The sequence below is a fragment of the Podarcis vaucheri genome (assembly GCF_965113315.1).
Source record: "Podarcis vaucheri genome assembly, chromosome: 5".
Taxonomy (NCBI): Eukaryota; Metazoa; Chordata; class Lepidosauria; order Squamata; family Lacertidae; genus Podarcis; species Podarcis vaucheri.
This window is the reverse complement of record NC_138763.1, coordinates 67,721,318-67,735,344: the sequence shown is the minus strand read 5'-3', so window position 1 is coordinate 67,735,344 and position 14,027 is coordinate 67,721,318. Positions and strand designations below refer to the sequence as shown.

General features: G+C 43.9%; 2 protein-coding genes across 5 annotated transcripts in view; both read left to right on the top strand.

The window, feature by feature from the left end:
- The window catches only part of LOC309532144 (lipase member M-like), an 86,605-nt gene that overhangs the window by 22,041 nt on the left and 50,537 nt on the right, over positions 1 to 14,027 (top strand). The window lies entirely within an intron of this gene.
- LOC309532141 (lysosomal acid lipase/cholesteryl ester hydrolase-like) overlaps positions 1 to 14,027 on the top strand; it is a 30,444-nt gene that overhangs the window by 5,326 nt on the left and 11,091 nt on the right. For 3 of the 4 annotated variants that reach the window (XM_082222146.1, XM_082222144.1, XM_082222147.1), the window contains exons 1-5: positions 2,447 to 2,499; positions 3,077 to 3,185; positions 4,223 to 4,340; positions 5,178 to 5,376; positions 7,545 to 7,654. In XM_082222146.1, the coding sequence (XP_082078272.1) occupies positions 2,462 to 2,499; positions 3,077 to 3,185; positions 4,223 to 4,340; positions 5,178 to 5,376; positions 7,545 to 7,654 (574 nt within the window). In that variant the 5' untranslated portion in view covers positions 2,447 to 2,461. Of the gene's footprint in view, positions 1 to 2,446; positions 2,500 to 3,076; positions 3,186 to 4,222; positions 4,341 to 5,177; positions 5,377 to 7,544; positions 7,655 to 14,027 lie in introns of those variants that run through there. The other variant, XM_082222145.1, reaches the window with a different exon arrangement.

The window sequence follows — 14,027 nt, the reverse complement described above, 5'->3', positions numbered from 1 at the left end:
AATATAAAAGACTCCTAGAACCGAAAACTCCCTGGTGAGCATCGCTGGCAGAAATTGTTGCAGTGAAAAAAATAAATATGAAAGAAAATTGGGCTACCTATAAAATTCTATTAAAGGAAGAAAACGGAGAATTGGAATTAAAGGATTATACAGAAATTAAAGCTCATATTAGTGATTGGTTCCAATATATTCAAATTAAGCATACCTTATTTTTCGCTCCATAGGGCGCACCGGACCATAGGGCGCACCTAGTTTTGGGAGGTGGAAAACAAGAAAAAATTATTCTGAACCCCAGAAGCCAGAACAGCAAGAGGGATCTGGCTTCTGGGATACCGTGTGGCTGTTCTGGCTTCTGGGATAACTGTGCCAAGCCTCTTCAGGGCAGCGGGATGAAGGCTCCCCCTGCCCGAAGAGGCTGCGCAGGGCTAAAGCAGAAGCCAGGACAGGCGCGTTGGTGAAGGGGCATTGCGCTTTCTCTCTCTGCGCAGAGAGGGAGAAGGCGCAGCGCCCTTCAGCAAAGCTAGAGAAGGAACAGGAGGAGACCCTTCTGTATCTCCTCCGGCTTCGCTGGACAGGTGAGTCGCTGCGAAGCAGGAGAAGGAACAGAAGGAGACCCTTCTGCTCCTCCTCCGGCTTCGCTGGAAAGGCGCTGTGCCTTCTCCCTCTCTGCGCAGCACCTCTCCTGTGAAGGAGAGGCGCTGCGCAGAGAGAGAGAAGGCACAGCGTCCCTTGAGCGGCGCGCCTGTCATGCGAAGCCGGAGGGGGCACAGAAGGGTCTCCTGTTCCTTCTCCCGCTTCGCAGCGACACGCCTTTCCAGTGAAGCCAGAGGAGGAACACAAGGGTCTCCTTCTCTTCCTTCTCCAGCTTCGCTGAAGGGCGCTGCGCCTTCTCCCTCTCTGCGCAGCACCTCTCCTGTGAAGGAGAGGCGCTGCGCAGAGAGAGAGAAGGCACAGCGTCCCTTGAGCGGCGCGCCTGTCATGCGAAGCCGGAGGGGGCACAGAAGGGTCTCCTGTTCCTTCTCCCACTTTGCAGCGACGCGCCTTTCCAGCGAAGCTGGAGGAGGAACAGAAGGGTCTCCTCCTGTTCCTTCTCCAGCTTCGCTGAAGGGCACTGCGCCTTCTCCCTCTCTGCGCAGCACCTCTCCTGTGAAGGTCAGCCTCTCCGGCTTCCAGGTCAGGCGCCTCGCGGCGAAGCCGAGGATCCTGCATACGCACACACATTTCCCCTTCATTTTTGGAGGGGAAAAAGTGTGTCCTATAGAGCGAAAATTACGGTAGATTAGCGAAGGACAAAAAGTTAGGATTTGAAAAAGATATATCAAAATTTGATAAATACTTAATACAAGAAAAATAAAAAAATATATCTAAATTGTACAATCTGATTTTAGAGTGGGAAACAAAGGATGAATTGGTTAAAGCGTCAATGATTAAATGGGCGCAAGATATTGGGAAAAATATTATGTTTGAACAATGGGAAAAATTGTGGAAAGAAGATATGAAATTCACTATGTGTTATATATTGAAAGAAAATTGCCTCAAAATGCAACATAGATGGTATTTAACACCTGAAAGAATAGCAAAAATGAATAAAAATTGTAGTGATGTCTGCTGGTGATGCAACACTGGAAAAGGGACTATGATACATATTTGGTGGAAGTGTTTAAATATCAAACAATTTTGGGAAATAATTTATAACGAAATGAAAAAAATGTTCAGATATTCATTTAGGAAAACACCAGAAGGTTTTCTATTGGGAATAGTACCAGGAAGCCTAAAGAAAGAAGACAAGACCTTATATTTATACGCAACAGTAGCCGCAAGGCTATTGATTGCGAAAAACTGGGAAAGTGGTATTGTACCGACAAAAATGGCTTGCCAAATTAGTGGAGTACTACAATATATCCAAGGATCTCAAAAGAGAAGATAGATAGGGACTGGAAGGTGTTTAAAAGATACTTGCAAAAACATATCGAAAAATCAGAAAGCCTATTAGAATAAACAAGTTCAGTTTCAAACACTGAAATACTGAATAAGATGGATAACAAAGTGTAATAGAAAAAGAAGTGTGAAATTAGGCTAAAGGTGTGTGAAAGAAAGTAATAGAAGTGGAAAGAAATTGCAATTGAGTAGATTGGAAGTCTAACACAAAGGTGGGGTGAGGGGTGGTGGATGGTGATGGGAAAAGGAATTATTTGTGGGATTGAGTGTAAGTATGTTTGAACACTTTTAAGAATTGTATGTAAAAACAAACAAACAAAAGGAAGTGGTAGGCTGGCCCCACCTCAACCCCACCTGGCTCTGTGTGGAGATAGGACGTCCAGCTCCGTTCCTTCCAGAGGGGGAGAGAGTATTGTCAGAACTTGGGGGGGGCAAAGCAGGCTGGGTAGGGAGGAGGTGGGTACAGCACTCTCTCCTAGAACACCAGGAGAAGGGACAATATATGCCTGCTTAGACACAGCATATGCCTGCAGGTTCATCCAGGAACAGAGACTCTCATGAGTAAGGGCTGCACTCATGATGGCTTTTAGCTGGATGAGTGGACATGGAGAAGTGGTTGAAACAACTACTCAGCAGTCTTGAGGTTAGTGTAATGGAAACTGAACCCAGGCGCCTTGGCCACTCTTCATAGATCAGACCCATCCCAGTCAACCCTTTGTCCGGTCGGAACTCTGAGACTGAAATAGCTCTTTTCCTTGTGCCGAGGCTGTACCATTTCCTTACATACAAGAAAAAGAATCTGAGAACATGTTTTGGGATGGGAGCCAGGGCATTGAAGCCAGTGGCTTCAAGGATCAAAATCCCCCAGGAAGCAATTGGAGCATATTGAGCAACAACAGCCAGTGTTGTTCTAGGGTAATGCCACAGGTTCTCTACAGCAGTCCTCCCTGCTGCTAGTACAAGAAGAACACTGCTGGATCAGGCCGAAGGTTCATCTAGCCCTTTTATCTCACTTTTCAACACCCATCATGTCTCCTCAAGATATTTCTTCAATATATTGAGTTTACCCCCTGAAATCTTTTTCATTAAGGACTCATGTTTTCAGACTAGAGATCCTGTAGTTCTGTTTTAAACTCAGGTCCAAGATGTGGCTGTTTTGGGGAGTGGCCTGCTTAGTCCAACAGGCTCTGACATCTGAAGAATTCAGCAGTGGGAGACATCTGAATCCTCAAGAATTTATGACTATTGTAAGTTAATAATTCAGATGGCCTTGAAAACAGTGGACCAGGATCCTTATAATTTTATTTTTAAAACAGTTTTCAAGAGCACATGCATTTCCAGGAAGAAACTCCATGCTTGGCAGGAGTTATTTCAAACTGCAAATTAATCTGATCGTGTTTGAAACAATACTCTCTTGGCAGGATTATCTGATCTAGAAGACACAGTTAGCTTTGATAACTCCTTCTCGGAGTAGAGTTTTAGGAGCCTGGCTCCTCAGTGTAAATGTTGACATTTGCTACACAGGCATTAGCTGAAGCCTTAGGCAGCAGATTCATTATATTTCTCATGGTGAGAGATTTCTTTGTAGTTGCTTACAATACAGATTTGGTGTCTTGCATCAGATCAGTATAGATTTCCTTTTTGTCTTTTTGTTGTGGAATGGAGAAAACCACAATCTCTCTGTGGTTATGTACACTTCACACAAATATACCCAGATGGGGGAAAGGGGGAATAAATTTGATTCAGTTAGCATTTCAAGCTGAATCTACATGATTTGCATTTTCTGGAACAATACACAAAGCTGTCCTTCAAAATTGGCACGTCTCCAATTTTTGTGTGCTGTTCTCCAGCCAAGTAATGGAAAAAGAAATGCATATACCAGAGTAAAGTGTTTTTAAAAATACAAGTGAAAATAGCATACAAAAAAATCATTTTATTAGGCGTTTTGGGTGTGTTTTGGGCAAACTTGCATACAATCATGTGTACATCATGAGAGTTTAGGGGAGGGATAGGAAACCTAAGGCCCTCCAGATGTTGTTGGACTACAACTCCCATAATCCTTGACCCTTGGCCATGCTGGCTGGGACTGATAGGAGCTGGAGCCCAGCTATAGCCACAGATTTCCCATTCCTGGTGTAGGACTAGTAAAGTTACTTCACAATAATCTTGGCCCTCTGAGGTTTTTGTTCTTTGAGATATTCAAGCAATTGTCCCAGAAATCGAATGATCAGATTTATTTATTTTTTAATCTAGCATTTCTATTTCCATCCTTCTCCACTCACAGCCCGAAGTTATCCAGTATTGGGGATACCCCAGTGAAGAGTATACAATCCTGACAGGGGATGGCTATTACCTGCAGGCAAACAGAATTCCACATGGAAGACATAGTTCTGGGAAGATAGGTAATTTTGAAATTTAGCAGTAAATGCATTAAAATGCCACATGCCATGCCTGATATCCCTATGTTCAATGTTACCCAGACTTCACTATTTTTTCTTTCACTCAACTTTATTTGGAAGCAATATTATAAATAAAGTGAGAAATTGTTGCAAGTTGGCTGAAATCACTTGAGTTGTGCTCAGTTGTAAACACGATGATTCCTTCTTCATTATATTTGAGCAACAAGGTTTCCCAGATTAAACAATAATTCCAAATTATCAACAGTTAGAATAATTATCCAGTCTTCTATTCATAGCAGAACACTATGAATTATCTTAAGTGGTGTGGGGTTTGGTTGAGTGGCTTTCTTATGCCTTTTCAAAAATCAGTGCAAATATTAACTATTTCCTGATTCTTAGGAGAGTTGTTTAGAAACAGCCACAGCAGTTGTGGTCTCTCTTCAGCAGTAGGCAGCAATCACCTCAGAGACACAGCGTTTCACCCACAGGAGAGGCAAGGTCCACCCACCTTCTGACCTCACCTACTACTGCTACCTTTTGCCAGTACTTCAGCACTGCCTCTCTGGATTGCTTGGGAAAAGTAGGCGGGGACATGTTGGCAGAAGAGAAAGTGGGTGGGAAAAGAAGGGTCATGGCGTTTTATGTAGGCTTACACAAAACATCGTTGCTAGTCTTCACACAATCAATGAAAACATTTTCTGAGGTCCTAGGAAACGTCTGACTCATCTCCTTTGTACCCCCTGCACCCTATTCTGCTTGGCCTTGGGCTAGATACCAGGAGGAAACGTTGGTGCTCTGTGAGTGCCCATTCTCTTATCTAATGTTGTCTTTGTTTTCCAGGGCCTAAGTCAGTTGTGTTATTGGTACCTGGTAACTTTTGTGAAGGCAGGAGCTGGATTTCAAATCTTCCCAGCAATAGTCTGGGATTTGTTTTAGCAGATGCTGATTATGATGTCTGGATAATAAATAACAGGGGGACCACCTGGTCTAGAAGACATCAGCACTTCTCAGTAGACCAAGAAGAATTTTGGAATTTCAGGTAAGTACAAGGGGCTATTGTTGCTTGGATGGAAGGGATGATTTTCCTGAGAACTTTCCCAGGACTCAGCTAGATTAGTAAAGAAAAAGTGTTTTAGATGCATTGTATAGGCAATATAACACTGTGAAACCAGATGGCACTGTGGAGTTCTGTCTTTCCCAACTGGATTTCCCTATATGATTTTACAATGTGTATAACTGAAATGCTTCATAGATGTGTTTATTTTTATCATCATCATCATCAATCTTTATTACAGTCAAGAGACCCAACAAATCATTACACAGCAATACACAATTCAGACAGCCTGTTGTTGTTGTTGTTGTTTAGTTGTTTAGTCATTTCTGAATCTTCGTGACCCCATTGACCACAGCATGCTAGGCACTCCTGTCTACCTCCAGGTTAAACAGGATCGTCTCCACCCCCATCGTTCTACCCGGACACTGAGGTCCAGCGTACAGGGTCTTCTGGCAGTTCCCTCACTGCAAGAAGCCAAGTTACAGGGAACCAGGCAGAAGGCCTTCTCGGTAGTGGTGCCCGCCCTGTGGAATGCCCTCCCACCAGATGTCAAAGAGAACAACAACCACCAAACTTTTAGACGACATCTGAAGGCAGCCCTGTTTAGGGAAGCTTTTAATGTTTGATGTATTCCTGTATTTTAATATTTGGCTGGAAGCCACCCAGAGTGGCTGGGGAAGCCCAGCCAGATGGGCGGGGTATAAATCGTAAATAATAAATAATTATAAATAATAAATAACAAATTATTATTATTATTATTATTATTATTATTATTATTATTATTATTATTTTGTTCAGACTTAAGGATAGGGATCATTGGTTCTTGCAACCACCGATAAAAACTTCGCCACTGCTAATGTTCTAGTGTTTGTCCGGTCTTCCAGTAGGAACCTGACATAGTGAGCCTCTGATTTTCCCAGGAAAGGTAATTTCCCAGGCAAGGGTAATTTCAGTTCAGCCACCCAGAGCAGAATTTTAATTTAATGTTGGGGAATTTTAATCATGGCACCACACTTCACATAATATCAGAGGGTAGTGACCCCCCCAAAGCATTTCCTACTCTTGCCCCTGCACTGTGGAATGCCTTCCGTCTTCCATATGTAAAGCATCATCAGTGTGATTCCACACATCGTTCCTGATGTAGATCTTCACTCCCCACTTAGTTGTAATGAAGACATTTATTGCCACTTTGTCCCGGGTGTAGATCTTCACTCACTGCTTCCTCCCTGGGGGGAAGTGGTCCAATTTTGTGGTTCGCCTCCAGTGCCAGAATATCTTAGGTAAAGGTAAAGGTACCCCTGCCCGAACGGGCCAGTCTTGACAGACTCTGGGGTTTGTGCGCCCATCTCACATCTATAGGCCGGGGGCCAGCGCTGTCCGGAGACACTTCCGGGTCACGTGGCCAGCGTGACAAAGCTGCATTTGGCGAGCCAGCGCAGCACATGGAACGCTGTTTACCTTCCCGCTGGTAAGCGGTACCTATATATCTACTTGCACCCGGGGGTGCTTTCGAACTGCTAGGTTGGCAGGCGCTGGGACCGAGCAGCGGGAGCGCACCCCGCCGCGGGGATTCGAACCGCCGACCTTTCGATCGGCAAGCCCTAGGCGCTGAGGCTTTTACCCACAGCGCCACCCGCGTCCCGCCAGAATATCTTAGGCCAGTCCTAATACAACTAGCATATAAGACCATGAACAATTTGGCAATTAGATTACCTGATAAATGGCCCACTCTTCTACAAATCTGTTAGTTCCTCCAGACATATTGTGAAGATAACCATTTTGCCCAGACGTTCCAGAATGTACACCTTTTAGACTGTGTAAAGGGACTTCTGAATTACCATTTAAATTTAACACAGTTGAGCAATTTCATATAATTCTTTAAAATTATCCTTTAACATGTGGACAACGTACATATTTGAGAACCTATTGGGCTAGTTTAAGGGTGATATAAATATTTAAATAAATCATAAATATATATTTACTCTTTCTCTCCTTACTCTTTCCATGGGACAATAAACTCACAATGTTATCCTCCAAAAGTAAGGGTATCATATGTAATGTATGGTACCTTTTGTATTTAGACATTAATGTCCACAACTGTATGCAATTGCAGACAGGCAAAATTTCAACTATATTCTGTGTTTGTCTTTCAGCTTTCATGAAATGGCAATTTATGATATTCCAGCAGCCATAAACTTTATTCTGCAGAAAACTAAGCAAAAAAGCTTGTATTATATTGGCCATTCCCAGGGAGGTACAATGGGTAAGTTAATAAGAAAAGAATGAAATACCTTTTATTTTCTTACCTTTTTGCATTATCAGGGACTTGCTGGGGGTGTGGTCCAGTCTCACGACTATTGGGAAGACTAGTTCAGAAAAGAAAAAGACAGATTAAAGCATAGCTTTTAAAAAAGAAAATAAAAAGCAGAGTTCACATACGTTCCATGAGAAAGTCTTTTCAGGATCAGGACTTCAGTATACAGGATCAGGCAGCGTATACAGCTCTTATCAGTTCCACAGCCATGAAGAATATCCATCTGTGGTGCAAATAAATTCGTTGAATGACAGGCATTTCAAAAGAAGAGAGATGGGAAACTTTTGACCTTGCAGAAATCTTGTTTTTTTTTATAAAAATAATATTTATTAATTTTCCAACAGTTTAAACACTACAAAACAACAACAACAATACAATACAATAAAAAACACTACAAAACACTAACACATTAAACTAACAAAACAAAACAAAAACCATTTAATACACATCAAACAATTTCTTTTTTTAAAAAAATTTTTTATTCATTTTCTATTACCAAACAACAACAGCAAAAAAAAAGAACAATAACAAACACATACAAAAAAACAGAAGAAAAACATCAGCCAAATCAAAAACACCTTAACCAACCGAAAAACAGACATAACAATAAATAACAGTTGACTTCCCTCCATCTCGGTCTTGGGTTATGTGAATGTTAAAACCAATCTGCAGTTTTTCATTGTATAACATCAGCACATCGCAAGAGTTATATTACGCCTACTGTGATTTTTATATCTCTAGAATTTGTTTCTATATATGTTATAAATTTAGACCATTCATCAATAAACTTTCTACCTTTTTGCTGTCTAATGTTCTGCATCATTTTTGCTAAATCTATATACTCAAATAATTTAATTTGCCAATCTTTGATAGTCGGGATATTTGGGGTTTTCCAATTTTGCGCTAGTAGAATCCTGGCAGCTACAGTTGCATACTGAAACATTACATAATCTTCTTTCTTAATCTCCTCTCCGATCATTCCCAAAAGGAAGGCTTCAGGCTTTTTGACAAAGGTGTATTTGAGTATTTTCTTAAGTTCATTGTAGATAGAATCCCATTTTTTTTAACTTCTTCACATTTCCACCACATGTGGTAGAAGCTTCCTTCTTTAGATTTACATTTCCAACACCTTCTGTCCCCGATCTTATACATTTTTTGCAATTTCACAGGGGTGATGTACCAACGATACATCATCTTTTCCATATTTTCTCTGAGGGCGGTACAGGCAGTAAATTTTATTCCTTTAGACCACAGCTTCATCCATTTTTCAAAATCTAAATTATATCCAATATCTATGGCCCATTTTACCATAACTTCTTTAACCTCTTCGTCTTTGGTGTCCCAATCTAACAGTTGGTTATACATTTTAGATAGCAATTTAGTTTTACTTTCTATTATATCTACCTGAAATTTAGATTTTTTCTCATTCATTCCAATTTTTCTATCTTCCTTCCATAGGGCATTAATCTGATGGTATTGCAGCCAACCTGTCAATTTACTTTTCACATCAAACAATTTCAATATCATATCTTTCATTCACTTATTTCCATGACCTCCTCACACCTCCCTTTTTGTATTCCACTTCTGTTAATTGTTTCAGCAATTCCTTTCCATCTTCCTCTGTTTTCTATCCTATAATTATCTTAACACATTCTAACCTTCTTTTCCCCCTTTAATACTCTATTAATCTATTTATACTTAATTCCTTATAACATTTCTACTAAAGCCATATAACTTCATTCCAACATTTTTCTAATATTCATTAATTTTACAGTATTTCTGTAAATAGTCTTTAAACTTTTTCCAGTCTTCTTCCACCGACTCTTCTCCCTGGTCTCGGATTCTGCCAGTCATTTCCGCCATTTCCATATAGTCCATCAACTTCATCTGCCATTCTTCCTGGGTGGGTAAATCTTGTGTCTTCCAGTACTTTGCCATAAGTATTCTTGCTGCTGTTGTTGCATACATTAAAAAAGCTCTATCCTTCTTTGGCACCATTTGGCCGACCATGCCCAGGAGAAAGGCCTCTGATTCTTCTCCCTCTGACACCCCACCTCTCTCCTCTTTGGAGGCAGGCCACTTCAGAAAAGTGTATTTAAATATCTTTTTCATTTCGTTATAAATCATCTCCCAGAATGTCTTAATCCTTGGGCATGTCCACCAAAGGTGAAAGAATGTACCTTCAGTCTCATTACATTTCCAACATTTATTGTCGGGCAAATGGTAAATTTTTGCAAGCTTGACTGGTGTCATGTACCACCTATAAATCATTTTCATTAAATTTTCTCTTAGGGCATTACATGCCGTGAATTTCATACCTGTGGTCCATAACTGTTCCCAGTCAGCCATCATTATGTTATGTCCAACATCTTGTGCCCATTTAATCATAGCTGATTTCACCATTTCATCCTGAGTGTTCAATTTCAACAGCAAGTGATACATTCGTGACAAATTCTTAATTTTTGGATCCAACAATTCTGTTTCCAATTTTGATTTTTCCACCTGGAAGCCAACTTTTTTGTCCAAATTGTATATGTAATGGTTCTAGGGGTTGCTTGTGTGTAAATCAACGCCACCCTTGGCTGGTTGCCTGAGTGAACCCTTTCTGCCTGGACAGCCACGCGCCCGTGACTGTCTCAATCGCTGGCAGAATCCGTTAGTGGGCGTTTTTTGAACTTCTTCCAGCAAAGAAGCTCTTTGACGCTTAGTCTCCGCCTAGCCTCCCTGCGTGGAAGCCTTCTGCGCAGGGAGGGTGTGGGCATCGGAGGACCTGAGCTCTCCCCCCTGGTTCCCGGCGAAGAGTCTTGGAGCCATCTCGCCGATTCCCCCATCTGCCCCCCTTCTCCACTGGTGTTACGCTGATTTCCTTCCCCAGAAGATGTGCTGCTTCTCTCCCTCCCGGGACGCTCTCCAGAACCTCCCTTTCCCTCTGGTTCCGATGGCAGTTCCCTGACATCCACCTCCTCCCCAGGACCCCCTCCACCCCTGGCGCGATTTTCCGATAAAACCTCGTCTCTTTCCTCGGCCGACGCCGCAGGGAATCCCCTGAAGGAGCTGTCACCATCCTCTGAGGATTCAAAACCAGCCTCCCACCCGCTCCGATCTCTCCCCGCAGAGTGGGCCTCCCAGTCTGATTCTTCTCCCTCTGACACCCCACCTCTCTCCTCTTTGGAGGCAGGTAAACCCACAAAGTCCCCTTCGTCGTCTGTGGTTCCAAATTCTTCCTCCCAGAATCTCGCTAGTGGTTTTGGCTTATCCGGGAACAGACTGTGGAATTCTTCCATCAGATACCCGTCATTGATAGACTCAGCGGGAACCCACGTGTTTTCTGACCTGGGTTCTCCCTCCCAAGCTACCAAGTACTCCACCTGCCGACCTCGCCACCTTGAATCGAGGATTTCCGTGGCTTGGTTGCGGTGTTCCCTCTCCTCTACCCTCGGGTGGGTAGTGATTTGTCCCTCCCACCCCAGAAACTCTCGCCCTTCCCTGTACGATATAAAAAAATTCCTTCCAGTAGCACCTTAAAGACCAACTAAGTTAGTTCTTGGTATGAGCTTTTGTGTGCATGCACACTTCTTCAGATACGATACACTTCTTCAGATTTCCTGTACGGTGTGAGTAGTGACCTATGGAACACCGGATGTATCTTCATGCTGTCTGGCAACTTGAGTTTGAACGCCACTGGCTTCACCTGCTGTGCTACCTTCAAAGGCCCCAGTTGCCTCGGCTGCAACTTCTTGCACCCTCCCTTTAGGGGTAACCCTTGGGTTGACAACCACACTGGGTCTCCCACCCGTATGGCCTCCCCCTCCCTACGGTGCTTGGCCGCCTGCCTTTTGTAAACTTCCTTGGCCCGCTCCAAGTTCATCTTGAGTTGTTGGTGCAAGGCCTCCATTTCTTCTACAAACTGCTCGGCCACAGGTACACTCCATGCATCCTCCCCCCTTCCCAGGAAGGCCCTGGGGTGACACCCATAATTGGCCATGAACGGGCTCATTCCCGTGGACATGTGTTCCGTGTTATTGTATGCAAATACAGCCAAAGCTAATTTCTTTACCCAATCGTTCTGTCTCTCGCTGACGTAGCAGCGTAGGTATTGTTGGAGTATACTGTTCGCTCTCTCTGCTTGCCCGTTGGTTTCGGGGTGTCTGGCCATCGAGAAGTTCACCTCTACCTGCAGCAAGCTCATGAGCTTCCTCCAGAACCTGGAAGTAAATTGTTTCCCGCGGTCCGAGATTACCCTCAAAGGAGTCCCGTGCAGTCTGAAAATGTGATCCACAAACAACCGGGCTGTCTCCTCTGCCGTCACCGCATGCGAGCAAGCTATGAAATGGCACATTTTTGTCAGTAGATCGACTACTACCATGACTGCTGTCTTCCCCCTTGACTTGGGCAAATCCGTCATAAAATCAATGGACACCACCTCCCAGGGCCTTCCCGGCGTAGGTAAGGGTTCCAGTAACCCTGCGGGGGCAGCCCTCTCTCCCTTTGCCCTCTGGCATCGGTCGCACCCCTGTACATATTCCCGTACGTCTTCCCTCACCTTTGGCCACCAGAATTGCCTGGTGACAAGCAGCATGGTCTTGTGCTGTCCAAAGTGCCCAGCTGTTGGGTTGTCATGGAGCTGTTTAAGTACCTTCCCCCTCAAGGTCTCCCCCAGTACATACAGTGTCCCCTTATAGTACAGTACCCCTTCCTTTTCCTCAAACCCTCCATGGTCTTCCCTTCCGTCCCGGAGTTCCCTGATTTTTGCTTGAGCGAATCCATCGTCTCTGGTAAGCCCTGCCAGTTTTCGTTTCCCATCCAACATTCCCCCACACACCCATTGGTCCTCGGGAAACACGTGTCGGGTTTCCAGTGGTCCCTCTCCCTCCAGGTATTCCGGTTTCTGGGAGAGAGCATCTGCTCTTACGTTTTCCTCTCCCGGCACGTATCTGATCTCGAAGGAAAACTTGGCGAACTCCTGGGCCCATCGAACCTGTCTCTGGTTGAGCACTCGCGCGGTCCGCCAGTATTCCAGGTTCTTGTGGTCGGTACAAACCTGGAGCTTGTGCCTTGCCCCTATCAACAGATGTCTCCATTGTCGAAACGCCGCATAGATCGCAAGCAGTTCGCGGTCATACACTGTGTAGTTTTGCTCTGACTTGCTCAGCTTCCTTGAGAAAAAGGCACACGGCCTCCTGTCCTGCTTAGCCCCGGGCTGCAAAAGGACCGCTCCCACAGCTCGGCCGGACGCGTCCATCTCCAGTCTCATGGGCTTCTCCAGATCCACGTGCAGGAGCTGTTCTTCTGAACTGAACGCCTTCTTCAGCCTTTCAAAGGATTGCTGGGCACTTTCTGTCCACGCAAACTTCTGTTTGCTACTGAGACAATCTGTTATGGGCGCTGTCAAGTGAGCGAAGTTCTTTATGAACTTCCTGTAGAAGTTGCTGAAGCCTAGGAACCTTTGCACACCCTTTCTGTTTTGTGGGGCTTTCCATTCCAGCACTGCTTTCACCTTGCCTGGATCCATGGCTAGTCCTTTGTCTGACAGCCTGTAGCCCAGGAACTCGACCTCCTTGGCGTGGAATTGGCATTTTTCCAGCTTGACCCACAACTGGTGCTTCTGCAGCCTCTTTAGTACTTCCCTGACATCTCTGACGTGTTGCTCCTCATTGTCCGAGTAGATTAAGACGTCATCCAAAAAGGCTATGCAATTCTTGTACAGCAGGGGCCCCAACACGTGGTGCATGAATCCTTGAAAACAGGCGGAGCCCGATTGTAATCCAAATGTTCTTTTTTCAATAAATGAAAGACTCTTCGCCTTTTTTCTGGGGAGTTCAGTCCATTCACATTCCAACTCAAAACCTGCAACCCCATCATGTAATTACGCTGATGTTCCTCCAGCTGCACCTAATGCTTGCTCTTCTTCTGATGGTGGTGGTGGTGACACATTCACTGGGAGGTCCAATCCAAAGGATAATGCTGATATGTCCAATATTTCCTTATTTGGTGATCTCCTATCCAATGCTCTTTGCTCTAGTCCTCTATCTGGTGATCTTCTGTTCGATGCTCTTGGCTCTTCTCCAAGTCCCTTCTGAAGATCTTCTTTGTATTTATACAAAAACTTTACTTTATCTTCTATTGATCTTATTTTTATTTTCCTTCCTTTGAAACTGAAAGATAGGCCTTGGGGAAACTCCCACCTAAAGATGATTTTATTCCTTCTCAGCAGAGCAACAATATCTCTGAAGTTAGGCCTAAGATCCAAAAGATATTTAAAAATTTCCACTCTTGACTGTTGTATTTCTAGATTCTTCTGGTAATGCCAACCCAAAATTCT